Source organism: Chelonia mydas, chromosome 9, assembly GCF_015237465.2.
Source record: "Chelonia mydas isolate rCheMyd1 chromosome 9, rCheMyd1.pri.v2, whole genome shotgun sequence".
NCBI classification, from domain to species: domain Eukaryota; kingdom Metazoa; phylum Chordata; order Testudines; family Cheloniidae; genus Chelonia; species Chelonia mydas.
The window spans coordinates 79,431,263-79,454,672 of NC_057855.1; the positions used below are offsets into that span (position 1 = coordinate 79,431,263).

Genomic DNA, 23,410 nt, shown 5'->3' on the forward strand with positions numbered 1-23,410 from the left:
TGGCAATGTAATGCTATGGAGTGATCAAATAACTGATGCTCAGATCAGCTGGTCTGGTAGGATCCAGGGTTTGGTATTGGCCTTGGAGAAAAATCAGGCTAGACAGAACAGGGGGTTTGGCATATGCAAAAGTACTGCTCTAGTCAAGAGGACCTGATGCTGGATGATTTATTTTGGAGTGGGTGAAAAAGCAGAATAAATGTTAGTTTATTCCTATTTTATCACCTTGGCTAGAAGGCCTTGACAAAGATAGTATGTCTCAGAGGTTCTGAGGAACTATTGAACTATAACATTATAAGCATTTTCTACCATGCTTTTCACCATATTATCTGAGCCCTCTTCAAGGTTAGATACGTCATTTACCTCTAGAAATTAGAACACCCCATCTGTCTCTAGTCAGTTTCTTATAGTGATTATATGCTGGTGGTGTCCGAGTATGTGTGATGTCCTATAATGAAGGGATGGGTAAACACATAAAACCTTAAATCACCTGCCTTGGTTGAAGAGAGCTCTTTTGAAATGAGATTTTGATTATAATGGTGAAAGGAGGGAAAAGATACTCCAGGCTTAAATGCTAGAGCCCTCTGCAAGCTAAAGAATTTTAATTGTGTGTTTACACACACACACAATATCCATAGTGTGTGATCTCTTTAAAGAGAGAAAATTGATTCCTGTATTTCAGTATTCAGAGAACATTAGCTTTCAGGATCAACCAAGCTGTGTCACTATTATTCAGTGGAGGAGGGGAGGAGGATTAGCATTGATGGACAGGAGAGGTTGAGAAAATCATGGTTACTGTGCATTTCATTTGAGAAATCTCCGCTAATTCTTTTGTTTGTGTTTTCAGTGTGTGAAACAAAATCTCCCTCAATGAGTGACTTTCTTACTGGACTGGAGAACTCAGGCTGGTTACGGCACATTAAAGCTGTAATGGATGCTGGAGTCTTTCTTGCTAAGGTATAACTTTCCCCAAGAGAAATTTATTTTTTTATATACATACACACACACACACCCTCCTGTTAGTAATGACAGCTGTGAAATAGTTGCCCAAGAGAAGTGGGGGAAGCCCCATTGTTTGGACACTTAACACTAGATTGGACTCTCTACCCGAAAATGTAGAAAATGAGCCTGCAATGTTAAAGACTTTGACTGGGAGACCTAATTGTCTCTTTGTGTGTGTCTTGTGACTATAATATAGTGTTTTCCTACATGGATTGAAACTGTGACCTATCCAGTATATTCTAACGAGCAACATTGCCTACTGTTCATTTGTCCTCCTTAATTTTATTTTACTTCAATTTGAATAATTAAAAAAGATGCCTAGGTGCCCTGATGTGTAATTAATGTTGCAAACAACTCATAACTTTTCTTAACACTTTCACTAGTTAGCAAAAATTGTGGTGCTCTAAGTGAGGGTTTTTCTGAGTGTGTTTGTCATCTCCTGTCACTATATGCTATATGGATGGCATAATTTTGAACTTTTAACACTGATCTCTTTTTCCATGGGCAATTGTAAGGCGCATGACTTTTCTGCTGATCAAGTGGAAGGAGCAAATTTGCTGCCGCAAACAGATCTTCAGTAACCGCAAAGGGAATGCAGGAAATGATTGGTAGAAATCAATTGCCTTGCATAAATATTCTCTTCTCTGGGTTGCTCCATGGTGAATTCCTTTCTCTTGATTTTTTTTTAAAAGAGGAATGATTTTGTATTAGTCTTCTGCTACTGGTACAAAGGAAGAGAGACACAAATATGGGAGGAAGTTGGGGTGATGATCTTCCTCTGTCCCCTAATTTTCCTTGAAAATTCCCAGTCCCAGAGTAGCGATAGGGCAAACTTTCCTCATTTACATCCATCTTTAAGATTTCTTCCCCCATGATGCCCACAAGAAGTGTCAGCAACAAATATAAATATATATTATATGGATATGAATATACACATGCCAAGTAATTGCATGTTCATATTGCTGAAATCTGTGTCCTTCCTTATCCCGACTCTTCCTTGCTGTTTGTTACCTCCCACCAACTTGTGTAACATTTCAAGTTAAATTGAAAACTCTTAGAGGTGAGGGCCACGTCTCTGTATTTGTTCTGTAATGTGCCGTTTGGAAACTCTATTAAAGATAAATCAGACTTTGTGAGATGAAGGGATTATGTTCAGTTACCACAACTACCAAGCTGTTAAATTGTGTTCTGTTTTATTCTCTTCTTGGCAGGCAGTGAAAGAAGAAAAAGCCAGTGTCTTAGTCCACTGCTCAGATGGGTGGGATCGTACAGCTCAGGTCTGTTCACTGGCTAGCCTCCTCTTAGACCCGTTTTATAGAACTTTTAAAGGACTCATGGTAAGAACAGATATGCTTTGGGTTTTAAAAATGAAATATGCATTGTAGCGTTGTGAAGTGTTTGGAATATAAACAAGCCCTGATTAAACACTTTAGATCAGTGGTTCTCAAAGCCGGTCTGTCGCTTGTTCAGGGAAAGCCCCTGGCAGGCCAGACCGGTTTGTTTAGCTGCTGCGTCCGCAGGTTCGGCTGATTGCGGCTCCCACTGGCCACGGTTCGCTGCTCCAGGCCAATGGGGGCTGCGGGATGCGCAGCCAGCATGTCCCTTGGCCCCTGCTGCTTCCCGCAGCCCCCATTGGCCTGGAGCGGCGAATTCTTCTGATCAGGACCACTGGGTGCTAATATAATATAAGACATTTTTTTCATTTTTGTAACATCCAAAATGTACCTTATGAATCATAAAAGTGTAGTCATTCCCAGGTGAATATAATAAATACCCGAAAAAGATCCTGAAACCATTAAAACAAACAAAATAATGTAAGTGTATGGGTATCTTCTGCTCTTTAAATCCGTGGATGACGACTTCTGGGCTGACTATGTAATATGGTCTAAAAAGGTATGCCTTTAAGGCACCGATTCATTTATTCAGTGCATCACTGTACATGTCCTTGCTAAGCTAATCCCATACATTTTCTTTGATAAGGGTTTTATGCAGGTTCATACTCTTCTAAAATAGAAACATCTCAATTAAGTAAACAAAAAAATCCAGCTATATTTAAGGCCAGAAATTAAGGCCTGTACCATTTGATGGAGTACTCCTTACATTCCCATTTATATGTTCTTAAAAATAAAATTTTCAAGGTATTTTTGGGTCTCTTCAGAATGAAGTAGCTGTGTAGTGGAATAAACAGTGATGGTTCTAGCATATACCTCAAGAAAAATGTCCAGATGTCTGGTCTGTGGGGTTATGTTTTGAAAGGGTTTACTTGTATCCTGGGGGTAGTAATGTATTTATTGAAATTAATTCTTATGTTAATAAAGCAAAATCACCAGCAAAGTGACAGCACAAAGATTCTCAATAAGATTCAGAATAACATCCTATCCCAGCAATAGTCTGATACTGGTGATGGAGGATCGTTCCAATTCCATAAATCATCTTATAATTTTCATCAACCGTTTGTGATAAATAGGCAGGGTATGACAGATACTATCCACTAAGCCTAGCTAGAAGAATTCTGTGGTATTGAGGCATCATTTCACTTTTTTCCAAGCAACTTAATAGTTTTTCATTTACTTTCTCTCTTTGAAACTGAAGGTTCTAATAGAAAAGGAATGGATTGCGATGGGCCACAAGTTCTCACACAGGTAAAAGCAGATTATACTCGGGGTGGTAACAGGAGGGAAGGGTTGAAGGTAAAATGCAACCTGTATGTGCTTAGAGTAAGGGGCATTTGCTCTTTTTGAATTGGAGTCCTTAGGGTTCATCAACTCTTGGGTTTTGTGCATGTTTTCCTATATTCATTGATTTACAAAATGAGCAAATTATTTAACCTCTACGCTTCCATTTCTCCATCTGTACAATGGGTTGATATTACATTGATACTGGGTGTGAAACACTCACGTTTTGGAGGGGCTTTTTGCCTCTGATACCCTTCTGAGTTGACCGGGCTAGGGGCAAAACCCAACAAACATTTACAGAGTATTTGCAGCTTTAACTTCAGCCCACAATTCTAGTAGTAACCAATTTAAGACGTGCATTCCATGGGCTTATAAAAATGTTGCTCTCTAATTGATAGTCCATTTGCACTGTATGGTAATTTAATTAACAAATGAAAAATACAGAGATTTACTTGGTCCAGACTAACACTAGGAAGAAATAGTCTGATTATTTTATCACATTAAATGGTGAAGAACTGAGGTTCTGTACTGAAGTGAACTTTGTTTAACGATTGTCTCAATATGAAAATACTCTTGTTTAATAGTGTAGTCAATAAATATTTTTTCTTAGAGTGAAGAAAAGCCCATTTAGAGATCCACATAACGTTCCCTTATAAGGATTTATCCAAAGATGAACTGCAGCCCAAACAAACACATCCTACAGTTCTTCTCTCTGTGGGAAGAACTGTTTTCACCTTGTGTTTTTCTAAGACCAGAAACTAAATGTGCCTTTCACCAGTATTGTAAAGGAAGGACAGCATAAAATGTAAATTACTTTTTGCACACTTTGTCAAGCTCTTAGGGAAGAGTGAAATTTCATCATCACCTAGGAACATAGGATGAGATAGTTATTCTGCCTCTAGTCATGACTGGTGCACGATGCTTCATGGGAAGGTGAATTTCCCCTTTGTAATTTGGTTAGCTGCATGATACTGTAGATGGAATGAAGGAGTTCAGGCTGTGACTTTGTCCCCTGTATGTATTCAGCTTGCTCTCTGTAGCAGGAGACCATGTTGCCATTAGCTTGGGAAAAATAGTACTGAACAATTTGTTTGCCCCAAGCAAACTTGCAAAAGTTGCTACTTGTTTCTGTAGATTTGAAGGCAGTGTCCCTTTCCAACCCACTGGCTTTCCTGGCAGTGGTGGAAAGTTCAGTGCCAGAGTAGGAGAATTGCCTGCTTTGCTAAACTGTTGTGAACCCTCCTTTGTTCTCGTCCTTTTGTTTCTGGATATACTAAAAGGAAAAATAATCCTTTCTTACCTAGAAAACATTTTGCAAAATTATATGAGGTGTTCTGAGCCTCATCTAAGCAATAATGTTCTTTGGATGATTGTCCGTATGGATTCCAGTCTTCGTGTGCAAATTGGATTATTTTGGCCAGCAATGTCTGTTGAAGCCTGCCTGTGCCCTAGGTCCTGCGCACCCTCCATCCAAGGGCATAAAGTGCAGAACAGGCCCAATCACCCCTCAGTTTTTTCTTACCGCCCATTGCAGTAAGATGGAACCCATGCAGTATCTGCCCTTTCCCAGAGCACTGTGGTAGTGAAGTTTTTCACATGCCTAGTCACCCATTGGCAAAATATATATTTTAATTAAATACGTTTGTTAGTATAGAATATGGAGAGATGGGGGTGGTACTAGCTTCATGGCAGAAACTAAATCACCAGTATTTAAGATCTGTCCCCTGTGTGATTCTTTGCCTATTAATGATGGGTTCTCGTATTGCCTATTCTGCATTGGAGATGGACACATCGCAGAACCGTGTTCTATTTGACACTTTTTCCAAATGCACTCAGAGTAAGGGAAGCCTGTCTTAAGCTGTTCTTCTTGAGATTGATACAAGATTCCTCAGACACTGAGGCCTGGTCTACACTATGGGGTTAAGTCGAATTTAGCTGCGTTAGGTCGATTTTAAAAATGACCGCATCCACACAACCAACCCCGTTCCGTCGACCTAAAGGGCTCTTAAAATCGACTTCTGTACTCCTCCCCGATGAGGGGAGTAGCACTAAAATCAACCTTGCTGGGTCGAATTTGGGGTAGTGCAGATGCAAATAGACAGTATTAGCCTCCAGGAGCTATCCCAGAGTGCTTCAATGTGGCCACTCTGGACAGCACTTTGAACTCCGATGCACTAGCCAGGTACACAGGAAAAGCCCCGGGAACTTTTGAATTTCATTTCCTGTTTGGTCAGCATGGCGAGCTAAGCAGCACTCAGCAGCACAGGTGACCATGCAGTCCCAGAATCGCAAATGAGCTCCAGCATGGGCCAAAAGGGAGACACTGGATCTGATTGCTATATGGGGAGAAGCATCTGTGCAGGCAGAACTCCGATCCAAAAGAAGAAATGCAAATATATTTGCCAAAATCTCACAGGGCATGTTGGACAGAGGCTACATCGGGGACACACAGCAGTGCCGCATGAAAGTTAAGGAGCTCAGGCAAGCCTACCAAAAGACAAAGGAGGCAAACGGTCGCTCCGGGTCAGAGCCCCATACATGCTGCTGCTATGAACAGCTGCATGGCATTCTAGGGGGGGACCCTACCACTACCCCACCACTGTCTGTGGACATCTGCAAGGGGGGAGTCTCACGCCACACAGAGGAGGATTTTGTGGATGAGGAGGAGGATGAAGAGGAGGAGAATGCACAGCAGGCAAGTGGTGAATCCATTCTCCCCGGCAGCCAGGACCTTTTCATCACCCTGGAGCCAATACCCTCCCAAGGCGGGATCCCTGACCCTGAAGCCGGAGAAGGCACCTCTGGTGAGAGCACATTTGTAACTACAGTACAGGGTTTAAAAGCAATAGAGTTCATGGTCACCTGATTGAAATAGGGGAATTTTTGTAAGGGAACAGTAAAAGGACCCCATTCATGCTGGGCTGTTTGCGCTTGGCTAAAACGGATCATCCCAGAGAATAGCCACGTGGCGGGGGGGGAGGTGTGAAGGGATCATCCTGGAGAATAGCCATGGGGTGGGGGTAGGTGTGTGCTTCACATCTACCCGAATACTGCAGCCCCTTCTTTTAAATGTGAAACCCAACCCATTGCTTGCTCTGGGAAGGGAGGGTGCTGCAGTTTGAAACATTCTCACATGTTGCAGAGGTGTAAGAAGCCAACCCAGTTTTACTCTCCCTTATCTCCCCCCAGGTGCAAATGTTTCTACTCTTCCCCCATCATCTCCGTCCCTGAGGTTATCGCAGATTAGAAGCTGAAAAAAATGGACTTGCAATGACACATTTTCTGAGCTCATGCAGTCCTCCCGCACTGATAGGGCACAGCTTAATGCATGGAGGTATTCAGTGGCAGAGGCCAGGAAAGAATTAAGTGAGCGCGAAGAACGGAGGCAGGATGCGATGCTGAGGCTAATGGGGGAGCAAACGGACATGATGAAGCGTCCGTTGGAGCTGCAGGAAAGCCAACAAGAGCACAGACCCCCCGCTGCATCCACTGTATAACCGCCTACCCGCCCCATGTTCCATAGCCTCCTCACCCAGACGCCCAAGAACGCGGGGAGGGGAGGGCTCCACAATAGTTACTTTAATTTGAAGGGGAGAGGGTGGTTGGCTTACAGGGAACTAAAATCAACAAAGGGGGTGGGTTTGCATCAAGGAGAAACACACACAACTGTCACACCGAAGCCTGGCCAGTCATGAAACTGGTTTTCAAAGCCTCTCTGATGCACAGCGTGCCTTACTGTGCTCTTTTGATCACCCTGGTGTCTGGCTGCTCAAAATTGGACGCCAGGTGATTTGCCTCAACCTTCCAACCTGCCATAAACATCTCCCCCTTACTCTCACAGCTATTATGGAGTACACAGCAAGCAGCAATAACAATGGGAATGTTGGTTGCGCAGAGGCCTGACCTAGTCAGCAAACAGCACCAGCGCGCTTTTAAATGTCCAAAGGCATATTCTTCTACCATTCTGCACTTGCTCAGCCTATAGTTGAACTGCTCCTTACTACAGTGCAGGCTGCTTGTGTAAGGCTTCATGAGCCATGGGAGCAAGGGGTAGGCTGGGTCCCCAAGGATAACTACTGGCATTTCAACATCCCCAAGGGTAATTTTCTGGTCTGGGAAGTAAGTCCCTTGTGATCCACCAGTGCTTGCAGCACCATTGAGAAGTACCCCTTGCAGTTTATGTACTGGTTGGCAAGGTGGTCTGGTGCCAAGAAGGGGATTTGCGTTCCGTCTATCGCCCCACCACAGTTAAGGAACCCCATTGCAGCAAAGCCATCCAGCATGACCTGCACATTTCCCTTGATAACTGAATGTCAATGACTGCATTGGCTACTTGGATCACAGCAGCCCCCACAGTAGACTTGCCCACTCCAAATTGATTCCTGACTGACAGGTAGCAGTTAGGCGTTGCAAGCTTCCACTGGGCTATCGCCACTCGCTTCTCAACTGTCAGGTCAGCTCTCATCTTGGTATTTCTGCACTTCAGGGTGGGGGAAAGCAACTCACAGAGTTCCAGAAAAGTGGCCTTGCGCATGCAAAAGTTTTGCAACACAGGAAATTGTCCCATACCCGCAACACTATGTGGTCCCACCAGTCTGTGTTTGTTTGCCAGGCCCAGAATCGGAGTTCCACTGTATCAACTAGCCCCACTGTTGCCATGCTGTCCCAATTGCCACAGCCCGTGCTTTCAGAAACGTCTGTGTCCATGTCCTCATCAAAATCCTCCTCGTGCTGGTGTCTCTTAGCCTGGTTCTGCATATACTCCAGGATAATGTGCGAGTGTTTACAAATCTGACAACTGCAGCGGTGATGATGAGCTGAGTGGGCTCCATGCTTGTCGTGGCACGGTGTCTGCAGGAGAGCAGAGTTGCAGCAGAAGCAGTGGATGACGACGGTTAGCAGTCCTACTGCACCGTCTGCTGACAGCAGCACACAGGACAAAACAGCAGCGGTGACAGTGAGCTGAGCTGAGCGGCTCCATGCTTGACCTGGTATGGTGTCTGCACGGAAAAAAGGCACGAAACAATTGTCTGACATTGCTTTCACGGAGGGAGGGGCGACTGACGACATGTACCCAAAACCACCCGCAACAATGTTTTTGCCCCATCAAGCATTGGGAGCTTAACCCAGAATTCCAATGGGCGGCGGAGACTGCGGGAACTGTGGGATAACTACCCACAGTGCACCGATCCATAAGTCGATGCTAGCCACGGCAGTGAGGATGCACTCCAACTTAATGCGCTTAGTGTGGACATACACAATCGACTGTATAAAATGGATTTCTAAAAATCGACTTCTATAAGATGGACCTCATTTCATAATGTAGACATACCCTGAGAGGAGGGCTGTCGCTAGGCCTCAGCCATCTGGTCAGTCTATCTCTCTCTCTCTATATATATATCTCTCTCTCTCTCTGTTAGTGTCCTGGTGAATCGAGATTGCACCTTGAACTCCTGGGCCACCTGTACCTAGAGGCCTCATTTGTCTGCCACTACTACTCCAGAGATGAGCTAAGGCACAGGTCACCATCCTTGGCACCTAGCAAACTGAGACATGAATCATCAGATTCACAATACAGACTCATTTGTCAAGACCTTTCCAGTGTACTGGTATCAACCTCCAAGACAGGACATGTGATCCCCACTAAATTGGTGGACTCTGCTTCCCTCAGTACCAAATGCCTCGGTTATGTGTTCCCCAGAACCTTCTAACCTCAGTACTAATTACCTTGACAGTACTCTGTACCTCAGCACCAACTATCTCGGCACCTAAACCATACATGATATAGAGTGACTTACTGGGGTCACTTCTCCTAAAGATTTACTCTCTCTCCAGGTCACATGATGGTCAGAGTTTCTCTTGTTGTTGAATGTTATAGGATGCAACCTCGTAGCTTTCTTTCTAACTTTCCAGGTGTGGCCATCTCGATGGTGATGCAAAGGAAGTGTCCCCTGTCTTCACTCAGTTCGCTGAATGTGTCTGGCAACTCATGCAGCAGTTTCCCTGTGCATTTGAATTCAATGAGCGGTTCCTCCTCGAAATCCATGACCATGTCTACTCCTGCCAGTTTGGCAACTTCCTTGGGACTTGCCATAGGGAACGGGAGGCTCTGAAGTGAGTTGGCAGTTCATGGGGCAAAGGTCTGGAAGTCTCTTTAAACTCTTTTTTAAAAAATTTAATTGGAAAGGTAATCAAGGTTAAGGGATAAATTCTCTTAATTCTTGCAGGTGCTCTGCAGTGTGAAAGACTTAATCTCATCTATTGAGGAATGTATCCCCAAAACTCTGTTTTAAATAGCAACTCCACAGTAACTTACAGGTGTCAATTTATTCCCCTTCACTTTACTCCCTCCATTGTCTAATTTAAATTTTCAGCTCCCTAGGGCTTGGACTGGGGTGTGTCTGTGTTTGTAAGGTGCACTAATTGCACTATAGAAAGGATAAATATCTTCTATGCAGCCCTACTCAAATCTTGAACAGTGCAGCTAGAATTATACTAATACTGTTCGTAACTGTTAGTGATTAGATTTTTTTGTAATTGACAGGATCTTTGAGAAGACCCATTCCCTGTGGCCTTTCCTATTACAGAAGAAGCAGGAGTTCAGGAATCCTCTGTATAAGGGATTCACAGCTTACAAGGAGCTTAAGCCAAACACTCTACCTTTCAGTTTCCAGTAAGTCACTTACTGGAGGAGGGACACTTTTTTTTTTTCCACAGGAATGGAAGTGATAACTAAAATGCCTTGCCATGTGTCCTGGCATGAGTCACTTGACTTCTGCGTGCCTCCATTTCCTCATCTGTAAAATGAGGATAACCATGCTTTCCAACTAGTAAAGCAGTTTGAAATTTGATAGATATCTACTAAATAAGTGCAAGTACTATTATTTTAAATATTTGATCTCCAGATAGCCGCCTCCCTGTTACAGGAAAAAAATAAGAATAATTTAAAATATATGCCACTTCAGCTCTGAGAGCTTTCCTTAGAGAGAGTGGACACATTATTGTTAAAAATAGTGCCTCCTTATATATATATTTTTTAAAACAGGGATCTTCTTGTGTTAAAGTGCTGCTGATACACACAAGTATGCTGTTGCTGCTGAAATTGTTATAAAATCGAATGGATTTTTATTATTATTTATGCTGCTTGTTTTTCATCTTTATTTGCCTTGGGCACTACTGTACAATTGCATTGGTCAATTTCACTTCCTGTTTCTCAGTCACTAGTGCACAATGCTGTTTCAATCCACAAATCTCAAAGTGCTAAATATTACTGCAGAGTCAAGGTACTTTGGAAATGAGGGTATAGATGGGAAAAGTTAAAGGTATGTACATTAATTGAATTGTCAAAGCTCACAGTGCAATCCATTGCAGAGCAAACTTGGGTCTCCTCCTTGTCTGGTACCCTATTCTCTGGACCATGTTGGGCATGGTGAAGAATATGTAGATCCTCAGAACTTTTTATTTAGCCCTTCTAAAACTTCATGAAAACTTGTCTATTCCTATTAGGTTTTATAAAACCTAGGATTTTAGGTTTTTAAGTAAACGTGGAGCCTGAACTAGTGGAAAATCTCTTCTTTAAACAGGAACAACAATTGCTCCCTGTCACAAGCAACAAAGTACAGCAGATCTTTTAATTCCCTTTCCTTCTGTCCTTGAGGTTTTGGTGCGGAATGTATAACCGCTTTGACAAAGGGATGCATCCAAAGCAGTGTGTGTTGGACCATCTCCTCAACTGCATGAGCCAGAAGATAAAGTTGGAGGACAATGCAACTGACCTGGAAAACGTGAGTCCTGCACGTGGATAATGTACAAAACTGCATGATGATCTGAGCAAATATGTCTGAGACTAGGATAGTGGCGCCATATATCTCTAGGTGACTGGTGCAAATCCAGCGCACGTTGGAATCCCAACACTTGTTTGAATATATCTAGGTAATTGACATTTACAACCCGATTACAATTGACTCCCTCATATCAGAGGGACCAAAGAGTAAATGGGTCACATTCTCTTCCCCCCGTAGAGTGGCCACTCCTGAACAGGGATGAGGTACATGGGAGAAGCTAGCACTGTTGCTGCGTGTGCTGTGCCACCCCTGGAGAACAAAGCACTAAAATCTCTAGTATAATTAATCCATCTCCTTTCACCAGTAACAAAAGAAAATTTTGCTAAATATAGAAGTGTTTTCTTTTCTGTGACCTGTTGTACAGAGAAAAATGAGGATGCAAATTCACAAGGCAGAAAAAATAGTGTAGATCCACTGTTTAAGATCTGTAGCTTGTACATAGATATCTCTGTTCTATACAGCCTACAGAAAAGAGCAGTGTGGCTTTTAATTGCTAAATTGCAAAATTCTATGCTTATGATTTCCTTTCTGTGCACATGACTAGACATCTAAAAATAGACTAGTGAGGTGGTGTTTGAGTCCTTTGTTAGATTAGTATGAATACTGAAAATTGTAGAATTGCTAGCTCAAACACACTGTTTTAAGAAAAGCCATTTTCCTGATACTCTTACAAATGCTATGTTGCATACAGATTGTGCATAAAATATTAGAGTGCTTATTGCAAAAGAGGCATTGACCTAGGAGATGCATTGCTCAGGAACTGGTGGATATGAGAGTGTTTTCAAGACTATTAACATTTGTTCAACATAAAGCCCTGGTGTCAGGGTGTCTCATCTTTTGTTAATCTTTTTCACTAATTCATTTCTGCTGGTATAGAAGCTGCCCTTCCTAGATGGTCCCCTGCCAGATGAAGTTTGCTCCTTATCTAAAATTGTTAATGCCTCAGTTGAGTCTTCGAAAACCCCAATGCTGAACACTCCCCAGGATTACGAAAGTGAACCACCTGCTCTGTTGACCAATGGTGCCATAGTGGAAGAAGTCAGCATCATGCCTGATCAGGACCAAAGGAACAAAGAGAACCTTGCTAATCACCATGTGCTTCCTGACCTTAACAGCACCACGGAAGTTATAGAATCGGACGCTAAAAAAGAGAAGCTGCAGCACCAGTGATTAGTTCTTATAGTGTAGTCTGTGTGAGCCATGCAAATGTGGCAGTAAGGTATGCAAAATCTGTGCCCTGTGAAGGCATAGCTGCCTCGACCATGTACAGCCAAGTGTTAATGTGTGTGTGTGGAGGGGCTGTTCTTTGTGAGGTGTGTGAACAACCTAGAGAAGGGATTTTACCTTTAGTTTGGATTGCATCACCACAGATTAAAAGATGAATGTGCATGCAGAGCTGCCTAAAGGCTACCTTGACTGAGAGTATAAACCTCATTTTCCAGTGAAAATGTGGTCTCTCCTACCAGGTTTTAAAGATGACTTCCATTACTAGGTTTTCAGAGTATAAAGATGCTTTTGGTCACTTTGATATGGAGGGTTAAAAGCCACACAGTATTTATAACTGGGGTAGGAGAGATGTGATTTGGGTTTTGGCAATGAAAGGATGTAAATGCCATTTTAGTTCACCTTAAAATGTGGATATGCCTAAAAGGCTTTTCTTAGCTGTTTAATGATGCTCTGCATGGAATCCTACACTGTAGCAGAGGCTGATTAATTATTTTCATTTCCTTTGCACATTTGTAAGGAACTGTGCCTTTTTTTTATTGAGACCATCTTAATGTCCAACCGCGACAATGTAATTTTTATTATTGTAATATGCAGCTTTAGTACATGATTCTTTTGTGGTCAGTGTTTTTAAAACTCCGTTTTGTATATGTCCCTGCTGCCAACTTTCCTAGGATCTCAGATGGTCACCTGAGTCACTGGCTTTTCTTTACTCCCACATGTCTAAGAATATCCTATCCCTATTTGATTTAATGTACTTGAACCACACAAAAACATACTGTAGTATTTGCATTTGACAGTGGTGAAGACGTTTCCCCTAAAATCCTGTGAGTTACAAACCGGAAAGGAGGGAAATGTTTAACTTTACCCCAGAACTTTTCTTGTTTTATCCTGCCAACGTGGGTCTTGCAACAAGGGGATAACTTTTTGTTCTGACCTAGAAATGTGCTTTCTCTCAAACCTAGAAACAAGGCAGCAACAACAAATGCAATGTATTTCTGTTATTAAAAACGAAGGCTAAAAATGATGGCCTCACAGCACATCCTAAGTGCCAATTGAGAATGTAATAGTTGATCTTAAAACATGAATGCAAATTCTGCTCACTTTGCATTCCGTTTCCAGTTAAGACATTCAAACTCATTTCCCCCCCCTCCTTTAAAACAAAACAAACATTTCATTAATTTCAGTAACAGTTGCAGGTGCTCAGCATCTCTCATGATCAATTCCATTATACACAAAATACTATGTATCAGCTCCCGTTCTGTTAAAGCCAAAGAGGGATGATCCTACTGCTCATAGTCTCCATTCTCACTGGCCTACCTTTCAGTAATTTGCATTCAGACAGGCAACTTTTTAAAAAGATTTTTGCTTTAGACCATGATAATAAACAGCACCTCTCATGACAGTGGACTTTTTGATTTTGTAAAACAGGTGAAAAATGTTATTGGGGATTGTCATCTTGTTGTTTGGGGGGGAAAGAAGGAGAGGAAATCTCCCTGGGTTGTAATTCTGGCTGAGTCATGGACTCACTGTGGTGTTTGCCAAGTACTTGACTTCCTTAAATCTCAGTAAATTCAGCTGGAGAAATTGGGTAAAAACACACACACACAAAAACCAGCAATAAGAAGAAACAGGTGTTCCATCAGTACTGAACTTTTCTGGGGAAATATATTACAAAAAGGAAAATATCTCTGAGGTTTCAAATGGCCTCTTGTGTATATTCAGTTGTCCTGAAAATATTTCTGCTTCCTCTGGTTCAAGTTTTAGAGTTTGTACTGGTCTTGAAACCCAGTTTTAGATGTATGGAAACCTAATTCAAATAGGAATGTTTTCAAAGTTTTAAAAAATATATTATTTCAATAAATAGTTCAGACGTTCCCCTGTGGTAATATGAAATATAGAGCCCTCCTTGTAGAGCATACAACCTGAATGTGAAACTGACTACAGGCTATTTTTAGTGTTCAAACTGATCAGTGTGTAGAGACTGGGGAAGTAAAACTATGTAAATAGTAAGAAGGAAACTAGCTCTGGTTTTATGCTGACTGTATTACTCTCAGTATCTCGTTTGCAGTTTGGGCAAGAAAATACCCTGTTATGGGTCACAATATACATAATGCAAAAAGGTGAATGGCAGAGAATGTATAGTGCCTAAAATGGCAATGAGGACAAGCCTTTTAAGTCTTTTCTTTTTTTTCTTCATTTGTGGATTTTTCAGTTTTTAAAGCAAGCTGGTTTTAGTCTGATTTAAAAATAAAAATATTTGTTTTCAGGATATGAGGGAGATAATTACATAGTATCTAAACGGTGTAAACACTGTAATAAGCACATCAAATACAGAACTCTGATGGTGAAAAGATCGGTTAAGGACAAAAAAGCCACTCTTCTACACATGTTAAGTTATGGTATACACCAGAAATATTGCATCATTTTAAATGATTATGCATTTAATATCTTGGTGTTTAGTTTAACACTTCTAAATGCATTATTTCTGTGGCAATGAATCTCACATCTCAAGAGAAGAAAATTCACTCTTGAATCCCTCTGCCTTAAAGAGAAAAGGGCTCTGCCCAACTCCTAAAATCAAAACTAACCTGTATGCTAACCTCTTTTTTCATGTTTGCCACACTAACATAGTCGTTTTACGTTTAAAGGAAACACCTTTAATCTTAGTCTGTTGGTCCAGAATTCTAAGTGTATGCATGGCTCAAAATGATTTTTTAGATTTCTATGGAAAACTGTATTTTAATGGGAACTTCTTTTCCTTCTGCCTCTCCCCAACAGTTTCCATAAGAGATTAATTTCACACTGGCAGTTTTTGCTGGTTGAGCCCTTCTCAAAAGGATCAATAGATGTAGCTTGTCTTTCCTTTCTGGACAGGAGCAAACGTGTATTAAACCCTACATAGGCCTTCCTGAAATTGAGAACTTTTAAATTGCACATGAGGCCAGTAGAGGTATTCTTCAGGACCAATTATATTAAACTTCAACACTCTTCTATGTGATCTTTAATGAAAATTGTGTACAGTGCTGTGTGTATAAAAACGATTTCCACTGACTACTGTTGGATTTAGCCATACCATTAATCTTTGTACAAAAGCATTTTGCAAAATGTTTTTATAAAGTCTTCATACAGTACCTTGTCTTCTAAACCGTCCATAGATTTGTTTTTTAAAAAGATACATTGTGACCTTTATTATATCTAGAACAATCTGACATTTTGACATCTTTGCAAATCCCTTGTATTCTTGTCTTGACTATTGGTATGTGCATGCAGCTCTGGCAGGATTACTCTACATACTGATAGTGATCTTTGCATTTAATCTTGTTTTTGATTTCAGTAACAAAACTGTGCATGGCTGTAAATCTTCAAAATGTAAAACTCAACTGAAAAGGGAAACTGTTTACAACAAAGTTCATCTTGTTAAGATGTATGTTTGTACAATTGGAGTGTGTATCAGAAATCATTTGTACTATAGTGCTAATCAGAGTGCAGTAAAGTAGTAGTCATGGGAACGATTCCATAGTTCCTTGGGATACCGTAACATTGTTGGACTATCTGAAGACCAGCTAGTTAGAAGCTTTTCATTCAAGAGGAAGATTTTCTGTTTCAGAAATAAAAGGCAGTTGAAAGCACTGCAGCATGTCCTCTGGACTCCTATCGACTAGCATTGGCTTCCTACTGTTGCTTTCAAAATGGTTGTAGAAGCCTATGTTCTGTTTATAATGTCCTGCCTGCTGATAAGATGTTGAGTGATTTGATTATAGGGCCACTACTAGTGTAACAGGAAATCTAAAAACTGTTACGAAGCAGTTGTCTTAAATCCACCTTATAGGAGACAAACTACTGTAACTTATTTATCCAGAGTCAGTGGCCTGCATGTATTGGGTCAAGACTACTTTTATCTGGAGCTGTAAATGGAACAGTGTTACATGCCTCTTTCCATTCTGACTTGTATAACTGGAAAATGCGCTATTTCGAGTGGGTGGTGTCTTGTTGGTATAAATGTTTTCTCTCCTGGGGTTTTTTTGTGTGTTTTGAATTAGAAATTCTAATGATTGCACATCTGTATATAGTCTCTCACTTCACATGCTACAATCGATAGTGTTACAATGTGTGTGGGTATCTGGTTGTAAAATGTATTGGTCCTAAGGAAGCTGTCGATACTCTAACATGCTTTAGAGGTTGAGATGGAAGAGGTGCAATATGGCTTTATTTTTTTCACATTCTTCAGAATATTTTAATGAGCTTCATATTGCTGGAATCTTAAATTATGCTTTGTCTTGCAAAATTGTTCTCTACAGTGGTGCTCTCTCCACTGCTTGGCAGAAAAAAGGGAATGTTTAATTGGGTCACAGCTGCTGTAGTTCTGGTTGGCCCTTTTTAGAGTAAACAAAACACGGTTTATACGCTCTTTCCCCTGGCATTGTCTAGCTGCAGTGTATTTCAGCTGTAAGGGAATTCCATCCATAAAATGCATAGGAAAAAACACTCTTCGAGTGGGAAGAGGGTGAATATGAGTGCTTGCTGGTTTTGCTCTCCAGTCCTCCTGACTAGGGAAGGAGACTGCTAGTAATAGCTGGACATTTTTGTTTTTTTAAACTTTTATGGGTCCAATTCCACAAAGTGTAGAGTGCCTCCTGGATTTGCTTGCTACCTTCAATGCCTAATGATATCCTCAGGGAGCTGAGAGAGTTTGGCTCATTGCAGGATCATGACCTATACAATTGTCTTTTTGCATTTGAACTGACTCTCGGTCACAGATGGAGATACGCTTTGGACCCAGTCCTCTGAGGTGCTTAGTACTTCCAGTTCCCACTGAGGTCAGTGAGCATTGGGCACTGTGCACCTTGCAGGATCAGACCCCATTCAGGAACAGTTGGTCTTCCAGTCAAGTTTTAGAGCTGGTGACTTATGCAATAAATTAATTTAAAAATCTGGTTTTTGATACTATTCAATAAGAAATATATGGGGGATGACCATTATGGTGGGGCTGGAAGCAAAAAAAGATTTTTTTTTTTTTTCATTTTTAATCTCCCCTCCACCCCCAATTTGCAATGAGTGACCAGATTCTTTGTGTGGAAATGACTAATGCACATTGTGAATCGGAAGCCGATCCTTTACCTTCTGTTCCCATCACATGCAGGCACATTCTCTATGTGGGTTCTGCTGGGGAAAGCCCTCTCCGAATGTAATAGTTTTGCTTTAATTAAAATACTTTATACATCACTCAATTAACACAATTAAGCAAATTCGCACAACAGGCAGTGTTAAAACCCTTGTTTTCCTAAATATCTGTAGTATTAATGGTACCCAACTCAGTACCAATTGCAGTCAGTGTGATTTGTTAGGTTAAGTATTAAAACCACACGTGCTGCTGCATCCGTTGGTGTCTTCAAACTGCAAAAGCAATGCAGAAAGACACAGTTAAAATGTTTGGCCTATGTCTGTTCTCATACCATTCATTCATGTGTATATAGGCATCTGTATTACTGTAGTAGTGTACTAATGGTGCACTTCATAGCACTGGATCTAGTCATCTGTAAACAGAGCACAAGAAGTACTTTTTTCTTATACTAGCCATGAGCTGGTCTTTGTAGGAACTTCTCTAAAATTCTGTGTTTTAGTCAGCTCAAACCTTTAAATGTTTTTGCTATTTCTGTAAGTCGGTTGGTATTTTGTCTTTAATGTACTTCTTGAGGGACAGTTGTATAAAAATGTGTATGATTAAAGCCCATGTGCTGTTTTCCTTGAAGCTGCATATGTATAATCAGCTGCGTTGATTCACTGCTGAACGTTTTTTGTACCATGTCTAGAGCAGCACTGTGTTCTTGTCTCAAACGGCATTTGGTTGGCTCAAGACACTTCATTTGCATTACAATTTTATTTTTATTTCCTAAAAAAATAAAATGAAAAATTGCATTTTTAAGGTAAAGGTTTGTGTGATGTTTCTCTCTTTGGTCAGTTTTTTTTTTAGCTTGTGAATTCCTGCCATGGGTTAAAATTTAAAATATTAAAATGCCAAATCAATGCAGATGGCTAGAAATCACAAACGTTACCTTAACTAGAGTGTGATTTCCCTCCCTATACCTCACCCCCGCTCATGCTGACTAGTACATCACTCCACAAGCAGTCCCACTGGCTTCTGTGGCACTTACTTGCAGAATAAGGTACTACTCAATGTCAATAGAGGTCTCAGTCTGATCTGTGGTGAATGATACTAATGAAACACAATTAACCATCACAATACATGCTGTCCATATTTTCATGCTATCCCAGAGTGATGCTCAGCTTTCCCCTCCATATATTAGAAGGAAACACACTTTTCCTCCATCAAAAACAACCTTCCCTTGACACAAATGACTCCCTAGAAAATGGCATTTCGAATGACTTTCAGCAAATTTTTAGTAGCAGCTCTCTAAACTCTGGTCTTGTCCCATCCTGGCAGCTCATTTCCCTGGATCTCATTGTAAAACAGGTCTCTTTAAAAAATGTTGTATTTCTGCTCAAAGAACTAGAGGTTTGATCCTGCAACAACTGGGGTCCGCATTCCCAGTTCCACAAGGCCTGGATCTCTGAATAGCAGTTCTTCTGTCAGTTGCGGTGTATTGCTCCAGTGGCCACTGTTCAGTGATAGCTGAACTGCTGTATTTGAATAGATTTGGACATCAGTTTGTGTATAACATTTGGAATCTTTCTGATGGAGGTGCTATTTACAGATAATTATATCAACTCCTTTTTAAATTTTAAATCCAGTATGGGCTCTAGGGCTTTTTCCGTCCTCAGTTTCCAGCCCACAATTTTTGCCTTGCTGTCCTAGGCAAGAATCCTGTATAATAGCCAGTGCCTCTTAAATTCTCTCCACAGGTGTGTAAGCTTCTGTAGCTTTCTGCAGATACCAGCTTTCTTTCCATCCCTACTGTGTTGTCTGCAGATTCGCACTTCTTCACCTGCTGTTTTTTCCTGATCAAGTAGTTACTATTTTCTTTCTGAAAAGAGATTTCTGAACTTAGGGTTTCTGAAACCTGAGATGCATTTAAATCTTAGAAACTGCTGCTTTGGATGAAGCTAATGACACTGCTTTAATTGAACAGCCCTTCTTAAATTCCAAGAATCCTAGAAATAAGAAGTAGAAAAGCCTTAAGTCAGTCCATTTTCTTTCATACACGTACATTCCGCAGGGGCAGTGTAGGACTATTCTCTGTAGAACATCCTCCAGAGTTTTGTCCAGTATAGTTTTAAATTACTTGAGCAATGAAACTTCCACAAGGTCATAAATAAAATCACACCGGCATGCAGACTTTATTGCGGGCATGTTAAAATTTGTTAATTTGTGGCAGGTATTAGTAGAACATATATTATAGTAACAAGCAATGGGCATGGTTAAGAAACAGCAAAGTTTGTGTATAGTGGGATCCTACTTAAAGATCATTTTTTCTTTAAGTAGAAGACTGGAACCGTAGAATATTGCTGGCCTCAAACACTTTTTTTTTTGTTTATAAAACCTGGCCTTCAAAAAGTGGATTTTGTCTTTCATGCTATTTAAAAATCTACCCCCTTTGGAATTGTTTTGATTTTATTTACATGACAGTTTTCAAATAGTTTATTCAACTTTAACAGAAATGGATACAAATGAAATGAGGCGGAACATTCAGTTAACTTGCTGATCAAAAAATCTTGACAAATGTTCCATTAGTGAGTACACTTATAGCCCCCTAAATTTATGTGGAAAACAAGATCAGAATCTGAGAAAGATAAAACAATATAACACTTAAGTCCAGACTTTTAAAGGTAGTTGCAACACCTAATTGATTGAGGAGCCTAACCCTCATTTACAAAAGGGATTTTAGTACTTCGCCTAAATCCCAATGAGCACAGCAGCATATAAATACCTTTTAAAATCTGGACCATAGCCCTTATTTAATGCTTTTCAACTATAGATCTCAAAGCACCTTACAAAGGTAGGTAATTTTTATCCCCATTTCGCAGATGGGGAAACTGAGGCACAGATATGAGATTATTTCCCCATGGATATACAGCAGGGCATCAGCAGAGCTGGGGATAGAACTCTGGTCTCTAGCCATTAACTAGGTCATACTGCCTCAAAGAAACACAAGTATGAGTGTGAATTGCCTCAACATAGTCCTGCCACCCCAGTCAAAGACGCTGGCTAAAGAGAAATGCCAAAGGTAGATGATTCTCAGAAATGTGCCCAAGGCCACTTTGTGTTAACCAGCCCAATGGTTAACCCAAATGATCAATGGTATCAACTGCTGTATGGAAATGGAAAGTGCAAATTCTATTTCTGTATCCTAAGGCAAAAATGTTCCTGGCAAGTGGAAGTTCTAAATCCTTGCAGGCTTCTAAGATTTTTCTCATTTTAGTAATCTTAAATATTCCTGACAATGTCAATGAAATTCTTCATTTGCCTACTTTTAGGTTTTTCTTAGGATCTGTTGAATTGAATTGAGTCTATAAGGCTGTAATTTACATGTCAGGGAAGCTTATTGTCTATTTGACAACTTTGGTGTGGGTGATTTATAATTTCCCTTCACCACTGAATGTGATCTTAAACTTTGAGGAGGCAGATACCATTTTTAGATGTTGTAGGTATGTTGTCAAAGCCTTGTTTTTCCTATCAGCTGTTAGGGTGAGTTGATTTCTCCTAAAGATACCTTGCATTAACTAAAAGTACAGCGATTAGTAAACTTAATTGAAACTTAATTTTTTAATTGAAATCTGCTGTTTTCTGTCAATACAGCACATTAACTAAATCTGAGTTGAGATGAAAATTACTTGAGAGGGAAGCAGTTAAGTTAAATAAACCACTTAGAATATCATGGTTGGAAGGGACCTCAGGAGATCATCTAGTCCAACCCCCTGCTCAAAGCAGGACCAATCCCCAATTTTTGCCCCAGATCCCTAAATGGCCCCCTCAAGGGCTGAACTTACAACCCTGGGTTTAGCAGGCCAATGCTCAAACCACCTTAGTTCTTAAGATTTTTTTGCCTATAAATTATCCAAAATCTTGTGACCCATTTTGTTGAATTCTCTTTGTGTGGTCTTCACAGTCTTAGAGCCTTTAATATTCCTCCTCTCTTACTGTAGTGTAATTTTTATAGGGATTCAGTGTTCGATTTAAATTTAACTACTAGTGGCCGCAGAGCTACATGACAAGTGTAATGTTAAGGCTCCGTGACTACATAAAATGACAAACTGATACAGTGTTAAAGGTTGAGCTACAAATCTTTTAGCTGGCAAATGTGAAGATCTCAGATTAGTAACAATTTACATGCAGAATAAAAATGCATAGAAACAAATATTTTGAACGTTCATTAAGTGTGGTGGGGTAGTAGAATTGAGTTCTCAGTGAAGCTGTCAGCTGTTTGGAGGAGAAACATGGAATCCTCAGCTTGGAGCTTCCTGGAACAGTGAACAAGGGGTTTGTCACAAACTCCTTTGCTCAGCAGTTCATAGCATTGAGTAAAGTGCAGTTCTGTTCTGAACAGTGCTTCTCTAAAACTGATCCATCCTGTTTCAATTTCTTGATCAAATCTGCTCAGTTTACAAGTTCCAATTTTTTCTGAGAGCCTGGGCTTTGGAGTTTAAAAAAACACTCCCCCTCCCCCATATGTCAACACCAGTAACAAATGTTCTATGGGCCAAATGAGATCCTCACTTACCTGTCTTCAGTGAGTTTGCATAGGTGTAGCTGAGTGCAACTTAAGAATGCCATTGATACACGAGAGAGAACGGATTTCAGTTCACTCTTCCATAGTTGTGTTGGTTAATCAGAGATGATACAAGTAAAGAACTAGAAATTATTTTTGTCACTGAAGTCAGCAGATCTGTGGCATGAGAAGGTTCTATTTTTATATAGTCACTCTTCAGAGTAGAACTGCACTTCAAATGGAACACTTGTGCAAACTAGAGGCACAAGCACTCCCTTGAAATAATAACACTTAAATGTAATGTGAGAGGGATTGCGTGGTGCTTTGTATGGTAATTAAGGACAGCCCCTGGGCAAGGCACTTGCAATCTAAGTTGAGCATCAAAAAGGCAGGATATGGGGGGAAATTTATATCAGGCAAGGGGGAAATGGAGAAGTGTATAAAATAAGACGGTAGAATTGCTAAGGTGTCTTAGGGCTTGGCTACACTTGCAAGTTACAGCGCAATAAAGGAGCCCCGGGCGCACTAGCTCACTACCCATCCACACTGGCAAGGCACGTGAAGCGCTCTGACTCCGCAGCTACAGCGCTGCTGGTACTCCACCTCGGCGAGTGGAATAACGTTTGCTGCTCCCCCGCTGGAGCACCGTGGCACCAGTGTGAACGAGGTGTTGCATTACTGCGCTCTGATCAGCCTCTGGAAATGTCCCATAATCCCCTTAAGTCAAGTGGCCACTCTTGTTGTTTTTGAATTGCTGCAGGAATGCGGATATGCCCTTTGAAAGCTCTGTTTCTGACAGCCGGCTGCTTATCTACTCTGAGACAAAGCAAACCATTAGTGTGGAATGCTGTGTGTGAGAGAGGGAGAGGGGTCTGCTGCTGTCTGAAGTTACAAGACAGCATGCTGACATGCTCTCAGCCCCCCAGAAACACACAACACACTCCCTGTCACGCTCCATTCCCCCTCATTTGAAAAGCATGTTGCAGCCACTTGCATG

At 41.0% G+C, this 23,410-nt stretch overlaps 1 protein-coding gene across 8 annotated transcripts in view; it reads left to right on the forward strand.

Moving 5' to 3' along the window:
- The window catches only part of MTMR8 (myotubularin related protein 8), a 168,937-nt gene extending 150,260 nt beyond the window's left edge, over positions 1-18,677 (forward strand). For 6 of the 8 annotated variants that reach the window (XM_043522904.1, XM_007060180.4, XM_037908260.2 and 3 more), the window contains 7 exons: positions 848-957; positions 2,214-2,339; positions 3,595-3,644; positions 9,591-9,791; positions 10,222-10,350; positions 11,335-11,461; positions 12,398-18,677. In XM_043522904.1, coding sequence (XP_043378839.1) covers positions 848-957; positions 2,214-2,339; positions 3,595-3,644; positions 9,591-9,791; positions 10,222-10,350; positions 11,335-11,461; positions 12,398-12,691 — 1,037 coding nt within the window. In that variant the 3' untranslated portion in view covers positions 12,692-18,677. The remainder of the gene's footprint in view (positions 1-847; positions 958-2,213; positions 2,340-3,594; positions 3,645-9,590; positions 9,792-10,221; positions 10,351-11,334; positions 11,462-12,397) is intronic. The other 2 variants (XM_027822607.3, XM_027822608.3) reach the window with 2 other exon arrangements.
- Positions 18,678-23,410: the final 4,733 nt, after the last annotated feature.